The sequence below is a fragment of the Festucalex cinctus genome, chromosome 6 (genome assembly GCF_051991245.1).
Source record: "Festucalex cinctus isolate MCC-2025b chromosome 6, RoL_Fcin_1.0, whole genome shotgun sequence".
Classification (NCBI taxonomy): Eukaryota; Metazoa; Chordata; class Actinopteri; order Syngnathiformes; family Syngnathidae; genus Festucalex; species Festucalex cinctus.
This window is the reverse complement of record NC_135416.1, coordinates 1,044,574-1,055,135: the sequence shown is the minus strand read 5'-3', so window position 1 is coordinate 1,055,135 and position 10,562 is coordinate 1,044,574. Positions and strand designations below refer to the sequence as shown.

General features: G+C 34.9%; 1 protein-coding gene across 2 annotated transcripts; it reads left to right on the top strand.

Moving 5' to 3' along the window:
• The first annotated feature begins 475 nt into the window (after nt 1-475).
• ptcd1 (pentatricopeptide repeat domain 1) lies at nt 476-10,369 on the top strand. Of its 2 annotated transcripts, none has more exons than XM_077525492.1 (8): nt 476-997; nt 2,182-2,322; nt 2,448-2,666; nt 3,772-3,873; nt 4,835-5,428; nt 7,339-7,455; nt 8,654-8,833; nt 10,084-10,369. In XM_077525492.1, exons 1-8 carry the CDS (start codon nt 596-598, stop codon nt 10,312-10,314), a joined length of 1,986 nt encoding a protein of 661 aa, XP_077381618.1. In that variant the 5' UTR covers nt 476-595; the 3' UTR covers nt 10,315-10,369. The 2 variants fall into 2 exon arrangements, with proteins under 2 accessions (XP_077381618.1, XP_077381617.1); XM_077525491.1 differs by having other exon boundaries at nt 8,651-8,833.
• The last annotated feature ends 193 nt before the right edge of the window (nt 10,370-10,562 follow it).

Here is a 10,562-nt window from a genome sequence, read left to right as displayed (position 1 = left end):
TCCTAGTGGCGACTTATTTGATTATAAGTTGTCATTTCTACAGGTACAAATCAGGATTTTTATACAGATGCAAATTTACACTACTTTCTACAGGTACAATTTAATTTATTTTTTTTATACGTACAAATTTTTACGCACAAATGTTTTTGTTTATTTGCACCATATTTAACAACATAGAGTTTAGTCATTTAAAAATAAATAAATAAATAAATAAAATATATGAGCGAATAACAAAATAGCATAAAACGTAACGTTTACATGTTAGCAGGCATACTAATCGATTACTGACTCTGTCAATCGACTTGATTCCATTAACTAAATAAAACGCTTTTTTTTTTTTTTAGGCTAAGCACACAAAACTAAAGTTTTACATGAACCTGAATGTGTACCAGTCGAGTGTTCACATTTGGTCATCTATTATTTACACTACAGTATTTATTTTTGTTCGACTATCGACTACTCGTGACTTCTGCGGTAGGCGTTACCAAACATGGCGGCGCGCATGACACAATACGAGCTCGTGTTGCCAAACAAAAAGTTCGTAAAATAACTCCAATTTATTAAATATCTGCTTTATAACCGACTATCTCGAACCATGCTCCAATCTGTAGCATCTTTTTGCTGCCGAAATGGCGCGACGATGTCAGTCATGGTTGCCAAGTTGTCCCGTCGTCTACCGGCGGTCAATGAGCGAGCTGCTAGCCGCTACGGAGCTCCGACGCACGCCAGGCGGTTCTCCCTGACGGCCTCTTCGTGGCGGCAGCAGGACGCGAAGGAGTTCGCTTCGCCGTCCGAGGAGGAGAACTTCGGCGCTCTGTCCGCAGACATTTCCGCCCGGAGGTCTTTCAGGAAAGTGAGCCCGGAGATGTTGGACCTGAACTACCGAGAAGACGCTGACGACCAGAAGCCGGAAGAAGAACCTTCACGCAGGCCCGGCAGGAGAAATACGACCTACTGGTACTTCTTGCAGTGCAAGAAGCTGATTAAAGCTGGCAAGGTTTGTAAGAGCCAAGGTTCTAATCCATAAAGAGATACTGGTCCTGACTGAGAGGAGATACTAGTTGTCGGGATGTAACGATATCCAAATGTCATGAAACGATATTAGCACGATATGAAGCTCACGATACAATAATTATGGCGATATTAAAAACAACAACAACACAATATTGTGTTTTTGTACATAACATCAACGTTATGTTATTATTATTAGGGCTGCTTGATTATGGGAGAAATAATAATCAGGATTATTTTGGCACCAATTGAAATCACGATTATTAAAAGTATTTATTTTTTGGCACAAAACAAGAAAATGTTTAAGCATTTAAAAATATTAGGGCTAAATTTGAAAAAAAAAAAATAGAAACACTATAATTAAGTTTTGGACCAAATAGAATTTATAATAATATATATTTATATATGCACTGTGCAGTAGGGCGGTATTTTTTATTTTTTATTTTTTGGTACAAAACAAAAAAAAATTAAAACGTAAAAAAAACAAATAAAAAAATATTAAGACAAATTAAATTATTCGAAACACTATAATTATGCAAGTTCCTTTTGGATGAAACAAAATTTATCAAATTAGTTATTTTAAAATTAAAAAAATTGTGCAAATGTATAAATTTAAACAACTCAATAATCATTTTAGTCAAGTTCGATTATGCAGATTTTGTAATCGTGGAATGTAATAATTGAAATTGTAATTGAATTTTGATTAATTGCACAACTGTAATTATTATTATGTTTTATTATTATTATGTTATTATGTTGCTAATGCACGCACACATTCAGTTCCTCCACATATTGACTTGCTTCACAAACATATTCCGTTCACCTTCATCTGACAATGAGTGTCAGATGAGGGCCAAAACATCCCTAATAAAAGTTAAATTGCACCAAAAAAAATAAATGCCACAAGAGGGTGCTAGAACTGCACAAATGGAAATCAACCTGTCTTTTTCAATATGGAGAACGGGACGACGACGATATTGTGGCAGTTTTAATATCGCGATATCACGATATTGCCGGTATCGTTACATCCCCATTTAATAGCCCATTCCACAATTAACCACAACGGGCATATTTTTTTTGTTTTCGTCTAAGCAAATACGTACGATTAGATATTTTGTGAGCGCTGTGATGTGGCTGATATAGTGAGAGATGACAAATGTTCCGTTGAAGCTCGATGAGGCGTTGGAGACGTTCGAGAAGGACATGCTGCGTGGGGAGCGTCTGCAGCCGGAGGAGTACAACTACAGCGTGCTCATCGGAGGCTGCGGGCGAGCTGGCCGGCTCAAGAAGGCCTTCAAGCTCTACAATGACGTGAGTTGGACGCATCACGTGACACGTTATTCATTTATTCATTTATTTCTTTTTACTATTTACTTTTTTTATTTTATTTATTTTTTTATTAAATCTGCTTTGGTAATAACAAATGTTTGTTCCAGCTGAAGAAGCGCGACCTGGAGGCGTCGGACGCCACCTACACGGCCCTGTTCAACGCCTGCGCCGAGTCGCCGCACGGCCGCGTGGCCCTGGAGCGGGCGTTGAACCTGGAACAGGAACTGAGACGCAAGAACATCGTCCTCAGCGCCGCCACCTACCACGCCGTCCTCAAGACGCACGCGCTCCACAACGACCTGCACGCCTGCGTGCACACGCTGCGGGTACGTGCGTGCGTGTGTATTTTTTGTGTCTGTATTTGTCCATGAAAGAGTTCCAACTAGCGACGCTAACATCGTTAGCTTGCGCATGGCGTTTTACATTGTGCGTCGGCTAGCGTTCATTTCGTCAACAGAAACTAATTTCGAACAGAATTTCACCGGGCGAAAACTAGACTAGACTAAAACGCTCATTAAAGCTACAGTATGTAGAATTTAGTGCCATCTGGTGGTGAAATAATAGAATTCAACCATTTTGAAGCACACGCAAGCCGACCACCAATGACTACCAATTGTCATTTGGCGCGAGGAAGCTAGCAAAAGTGGCTAGTAGGAACTAGCTGGGGTGGCTAACAATAGTAAGCTAGCAGGAGAAGCTAGCAAAAACTACCGTGAGCAAATTGTGAGACCTACCTATTATTTTATTTATTTATTTTTTTTAATATTTGTTTCTCTTTTTACTGAATATTTTTTGTGTGATAAAAAAAGTATTCAAAAAAACAGGGAAAAAAATGTTATTCAGAAAAACAAGAGGAAACCTTATTCAAAATTTAAAAAAACGGAAAAAACAGAAGAAGAAAAAAAATTTCAAAAAGCAGAACACCAACTTCTGTTTTTTGGAGTAATTTTTGTTTTTGTTTTGCCTCTGGTATATATGACTGGATAGCCGGATCTTTGTTTTTTTGAGTATTTTTTTTAAAATTATTTTTCTGTTTTTCTGATTTTTTTTTTCTGTTTTACTGAATATTTTTTTCTGACATAAAAAAATATATAAAAAAAAAACGGAAAAAAATTATTCAGAAAAACAGGAGGAAAAATTACTCAGAAAAACAGGAGGAAAAAAATACTCCAAATTGGTGCTCTGTTTTTTTTTTTGTAATAATTTTATTTCTGTTTATTGGAATAATTGTTTTCCCTTTTTTTAAAAATATTTTCTATATACATCAGAAAAAATATTCAGTAAAACAGAAAAAAAATTCAGAAAAACAGAAAAAAAATCTAATAAAAAATACTAAAAAAAAAGCAAAACTCCCCAAAATATAGTCAGAAAAACAGGATTTTTAATTTTTAATTTTTAATTGATAGTATTCGTGCTTAATCATGTTTCCAGGAGATGCTGGACGTTGGCCACGCCGTCACTCAGGAGACGTTTCACTACTTGCTGATGGGATGTGTGAAGGACAAAGCGATTGGATTCAGGCTGGCTTTGCAGGTCTTTTTTTTTTTCTGCTAACACAGCATGCTAACACTTTCTCAGGTGGATTAAATTGGACAGATATGTTAAATGTAAATGGATCAGTGACGGATAAGAATTTCACCAGCTACGGCACAGTTTATTAATTATTAAAAACACATAAAAGATGTATTCTTTCGCATTATTTACTATTATCGACAATTTTACTACAATTTAATGATGGTTGGTCACATCACATATTTTCAACTTAAATCCATGTTAAGAGGCTAACAGTTAGCCACCTGAACAAAACAAGCTAGTTAGCCACACACGTAAAATAATGAAAATGTAATATTTGTTAGGAAAAAAAAGATTGCTATTGCTATAAAAACGGAAAGAAAGATTAAAGTCTCTTCTTTCATTAGGAAAAAAGTATATTTCTATCTCTTTCTGTTTTGCAGCAATTAACGTCAGAATATTGCTAACTTTCATCAATATTCACATTCCTGGTGAAAACACTTGACACAAAGAGCTTGTTGCAACATGGCCCTTGGGAATCGCTTGTACTCTGCTGCCACCTCCTGGCCGTTTTTTGTCATAACTACCATTGCTATCTGTTTCCATTTTGCAGCAATTATCATTAGAATATAGTTAAGTTTCGTCATTATTCACACATCTATTTAGAACTTTTTTTTTCCCAACATGGCCCTGGTTGATCTCTTATACTCTGCTGCCACCTGCTGGCCATTTGTGTAATAACTACCATGTCTTCAACCGTTCTTTGCAGTTGAGAGGCTGCATCAAAGCTTTCTGTATGTTCTAGCATTAAACAAAAAACGTATAAATACGTCTTTGGGGCACTTAAAAGATTTAAAATAGAACGTATTTATACGTTTTTGGGAGCAAATGAGTTAATCATAAAAACGGAGCGCATTCATCATGTATTTATGTGTGTATTTGTGTCACACAATTATTATTATAATTTTTTTGCCTTTTACAGGTGTGGCGGCAGATGCTCCGGTCCGGCCTCCTTCCCGACTCCAAGAACTACAACCTGCTCCTGAGGACCGCAAGGGATTGTGGGATCGGTGACCCCGCGCTGGCCTCCGGCATCCTGCTCCACTCGAACGAGCCTCACGTCAAGTCTCGCCAAGGAGTCGACGTCGACCTTCTGGAGCGTCAACTGCTCGCCCCGCCCGACGCGCCGGAAGGCGGCGGTGCGCCGCAAAACTCCTTGGTGCCGCTCAGACCAGCGGAAAGCGCACCGCTGCCCGTCGACGCCACCCCAAACATGCTGGACCTCCTGGAGGGCAAGGACGGTGGCGGCGTGATCTCGTTGGGCGCCGTGGACGGGCCGTCCGACCGACTGGTGTTGCTGGGCGGGGGGCGGGGCTTCCTGGAGAAAATGGCGGCGGCCGGGCTGGAGCCGGACCTGCGGACTCTGACGCTGCTGGCGGACACCATGGCGCCCGGTCTCCAGTCGTTGGACGCGCTCTTGAAGGTGGCCGCGGAGCGCCGCATCAAGCTCGACGTGGCTTTTTTCAACACGGTCGTTCGCAGGGCTGCCAAGATTGGAGACCTGGATGGAGCAAAGGTAATTAGAATAATTAATCGAATAATAATATAAAAAAAAAAAAAAAAATATATATATATATATATATATATATATATATATATATATATATATATATATATATATATATATATATATATATATATATATTAGGGGTGTGAATTGCCTAGTACCTGACGATTCGATTCGTATCACGATTCACAGGTCACGATTCGATTCGATACCGATTAATCCCGATACGAATGGTCACGATTCGATACCGATTAATCCCGATCCGAATTTATAAGTCGATTGTTGCGATTTTTTTCCATTCAAATTTAGAAAATACTATCAGTAAATTTGTACATGTACACTGTAAGATTTGTATGAATATATTTATCTAAAACTTGAGGCTTATAACCGTGAGCCACTGTACACAAACAGTTTGCAATCTGTTTCACATTTGAACAGCATTAAAATAAAAATATTAAGGCTTAATGTGCCGTTCATATAACATTCTTCCATGCTCAAGGTGTGAATCCTAAAAAAAAAAAAAAAAAAAAAAAAAAAAAAAAAAAAAAAAAAAAAATCGAAAAAAAAAAAAAATCGATTCTGCCGATTATTGAATCGATTCGAGAATCGCGCGATGTAGTATCGCGATATATCGCCGAATCGATTTTTTTTAACACCCCTAATATATATATATATATATATATATATATATATATATATATATGTATATATATATATATATATATATGTATATATATATATGTATATATATTAGGGTTGCAACATATTGCCCATATTGGGATATCATGCGATATAGTTGCTGATATCGATAGCGATATCGATATTATTGCGATATTTAACATGTACCGAAAGAAATGACATTTTTATTATCTAATGAAATGATTGCATTTTTTTTTTTACATGCAGCAAAATAAGCAAACGCGATATATTCTTAGTTAATTAATTGTAATGACCTCTCGATAATGTTTTTAGTTAGCGGCTGGCTGGTCAAATTAAAATAAAAGCATCAAATTCCACATGAAACTTATTGGTATGTCTTTGCGATATGCATATTGCATGGACCAATATCGCGATAGATATATATATTTTTTTTCAATATATTGTACATATATATTAGGGGTATCAGGCTATTAACATTTTTAATCGCATGACTTCAATAGTTAACTCGCGATTAATCACAAATTTTACATGTTCTAAATGCACAATAAAATGTTTTTTTTCCCCAAGTTTTTATACTCGTAACATAAAAGTGTGGGGGGGATGTTAAACTAACAGAAATATGGCTCCATCTTTTAGTTATTGAAACAGTAATTTCATAATAATTCATAAAGTACGTCCTAGTGTATTCTGGGTATGGGAATTAATAAGCTTTGGCTTCATCCTGTTTGGCCCTGTTTTCTTTTTGCTACTATGCATGCTGTTAACTGTATGTTGAAATTTGGCACGATTGTTCCGAAAGGAAAAATCAACAAATAAAACAAAACATAATTGAGTTCAAATTAAAAAAAGATTTACTGTAATGTAAAAAAAAAAAAAAAAAGAAAAAAGTGTGATATTGATTTGTGTTGGTCATTTTTTTCTGCCCCTAGATGGCATAATTGCATTTGTTACATTGGTGACAGCTCAGTGCATTTTTCTTTTCATTAAGAGCAAATTTTTAACGTGAAGTAAATTGTGAAATTCTGCACATTGTTAAAATTGTCAAAAACAGCTTGAGCTCAGTCTCCACAAATATATAAATTATGACAAATATTGTTGCTAGGCAGAGTTCAAAAGCCGCTAAAAAAAAAAAAAATCCAGCTCCTGTCACTCCCCGTCCTTTTGCTTATGTCGTATGATTTCCGTACATCCCCTTCCTATATATTTGAACACGGGAAATTAAATTTAACGTCTTATTTTCCAATTTGTTGCGTCTGCAGGCGGTGTTGAGCGTGATGCGGCAGCGCAACGTGAGCGTGGACGTGCAGACGTTCGGCAGCCTGGCGCTCGGATGCCAGAGGCAAAAGGAAGGACTTCAACTCCTCGCAGACATGGAGGTAATCATCATCATCATCGTCTTCGTCATCATCATCGTCATCAAGGTTATTATTAAACTAAAGTGTGCTAGGGCTGTCAAACGATTACATTTTTTTTACTCAGATTAATCACATATTAGAATTTTGATTCATCACTTAATTAAAAAGGCTTTTTTTTTTTTTAATCAACATTTTTTTGCCTGCCAAATTTAAAGCACAATTGTGTTATGTGTTAATTTTTTCAACATTTAATCTTCAGAATTTTGTATCTACTGCACGCGCTCATCCTCCTTTTTTTTTTCTAATCAGCTAATTACTTGCATAATTAAAAAAAAAAAAAAAAAAAAATGACCCCAATAGTTCGACATGAACAAATATTCTGAATGTCATACGTAAATATTTATTAAACGCTTTACTTTAATGCTTGTAGTTATATTTATTGCTCAGACACGACCTGTGCTACCTTTAACGTAACCATAAGCTATAAGATAAAGTAACGTCTGTGGTCAAAATTAGTAGTGTGATTAATATTAATATTAATATTAATATTAATATGCACTATTTTTTGTGATTAATTATTTAACTTTGACAGCAAATATTTATATATATATATATATATATATATATATATATATATATATATATATATATATATATATATATTAGCGCTTTTTTTTTTTACTTGGTCTGAGGAAATATTCTCATATTTTGAGCGAGGATATTTGAGTTTTCTTAAGCTGTAAGCCATAATTAATTAACAATTATTTTAATTTGTCTTTTTTTTTCCTGCTGAAAATATTTAGAAAATAAAATGTTTTAAATAATTCAATTTTAAAGCAATATTTTTCATTAATAATAATAATAATAATAATAATAATGAGAATAATAATAATAATAATGATAATAATAATAATGATAATAATAATACTAATAATGATAATAATAATAATAATAAATCACTCATCTCTATTAACATACTTACATCTGTTACAGCCTGCCCCCAAAAACAGACTAAAACTAAAGTTGTTTGAAAAATAAAAAAAATAAAATAAAAATCCAAATGCTTTTCAAAACTAAAAAATAACTGAAACAGTCGTTTGAAAATATAAACTAAGTCCCTTGAATAAGTGACAAAACTTTAACACGATCAGTACATCATTGACATGAAGGCTGACCAACGGCTCCGTAATTTTTTTTAAAACTTTTTTTGTGCCAGGAGGCGGGGCTACAGCCCAACGCGCACGTGTTCTCCGCCCTGATTGGCCGAGCGAGTCGCCGTCTGGATTACGCGTACCTGAGGACGCTGCTGAAGAGCATGCGCGACAAGGGGGTGTGGCCTAACCAGGTGGTGGTCAAGCAGCTGGAGTTTGCCGCTCAGTATCCTCCCAACTACGACCAGGTAACCGTGGCGACCACTGTGCCACTGCTCCTTTAAGAGGAGGAGTTAGGAATTGTTTTCACGCCATGAAAACACTTTTCAGCGTCTTAATGATATTGCAGTGCGACGCATCCGCCAAGTGTTTCCACTGCTTCACTTTTTCCCACGTTCTGTTATGTTACAGTCTCATTCCAAAATGAACAAAACTCATTTTTCACTTCATTTCATTTTTTAAATTTATTTATGTATTATTTTTATTATATATTTATGAATTTATTTTTTTATTTTAAATTCACTTAAAAAAAAAAAATCATAATATCAGCCAAAAGTCTTCTTTTTTTTTAATTTTTTTTTTTTTTATATTTTTGCAAATGTATTAAGTAAAAAAATATATTACGAAAATAAAGTTGTGCTTAAATAAAAACAAATTATTTCAGTCATATTTTTTCAAATTAAAGTGCAGAATGAAATCTTACTTCCCCAAGGAAAAGGCCCAAATATCACAAAAATAATGAAATCAGATTTTTTCACTTCATTTCATCTCCTTATTTATTTATTTATTTATTTATTTTAAATTATTATTTTTTTTCAATTAAATTTCAGAATAACAGGGAAAAGTTGTTTTTGATATTTTTGCAAATATATTAAGTAAAAAATATATTATGAAAATAAAGTTGTGTTTAAATAAAAACAAATTATTGCAAGAAGTTGTGTGTCTGTGTATGTATATATATATATATATATATATATATATATATATATATATATATATATATATATATATATATTTTTTTTTTTTAACAAAAAAATTGGATCTTCCCAAATATCACAAAAATAATGCAATCAGCTTTTTTCACTTCATTTCATTTATTTATTTATTTATTTATTATGTTTTATTTATTTATTTAATTTATTTATTTAATTAACTTTTTTAATTACATTTCATAATGACAGGGAAAGTTGTTGTATTGATATTTTTGCAAATATATTAAGTAAAAAAAAAAAAACATTACGAAAATAAAGTTGTTTACATAAAGACAAATTATTGCAAGAATATTTTTAACAAATAAAAGTGCAGAATGAAATCTTACTTCACCAAGGAAAAGGTCCAAATACCCAAAAAATAATGAAATCAGGTTTCGCAGAATGTTGCCGTCTCACCAACACATTTTCGGAAATTGACATATTATTATTTGTACACAAAACCATAAAATGTACATATTTCTGACTCATATCACCCCTTTGAATGTGTCGTCCTTTTCCTCCCCAAGTACAAGTCCCGCAACAACTACCTGGTCCAGATTGACGGCTTCCGCGGCTACTACCAGCAGTGGCTGCGAAGCGTGCCGGCCCAACGGCAGCAGGACGGACCGGCGCTCGCCAGCGCGGCGTTCGTCAAAAACCAGGCGGAGAAGATTGCGGGCCGCAGGAAGCAAAGAGCGGCGGCGGCGAGGATCAAACTGAGCAGCGTGGGGAAAACCGCGACGCCTTCGTCATCATGACTTTTGTATTGTTATTGTAAATGTTATTTAAGAATAAATACAAGCTTTATAAATATCAGTGGCGTTATGTCTTATTTTCTGGGACCATTCCTCTTTCATTGTAGCTGTAAATAGTGCAAGGAAATGAAATGATTAAGCCAATGAAGACATCAGGAATGAAAGGTGAAAGAATAAAGGGCGTTTTAGAGTGCGGGATAATCGGAAACGAGATATCACGATTTATGAAACTAATTTGCTACCTCGAGAGT

What these genes read in the sequence shown, in the direction of transcription:
- ptcd1 (XM_077525491.1), top strand. Translation starts at nt 596, where the DNA reads ATGCTCCAATCTGTAGCATCTTTTTGCTGCCGAAATGGCGCGACGATG. An exon ending in AACTCCTCGCAGACATGGAG is followed by an intron (nt 7,456 to 8,650) that starts GTAATCATCATC and finishes TTTTTGTGCCAG; the next exon opens with GAGGCGGGGCTACAGCCCAA. An exon ending in ATCCTCCCAACTACGACCAG is followed by an intron (nt 8,834 to 10,083) that starts GTAACCGTGGCG and finishes TTCCTCCCCAAG; the next exon opens with TACAAGTCCCGCAACAACTA.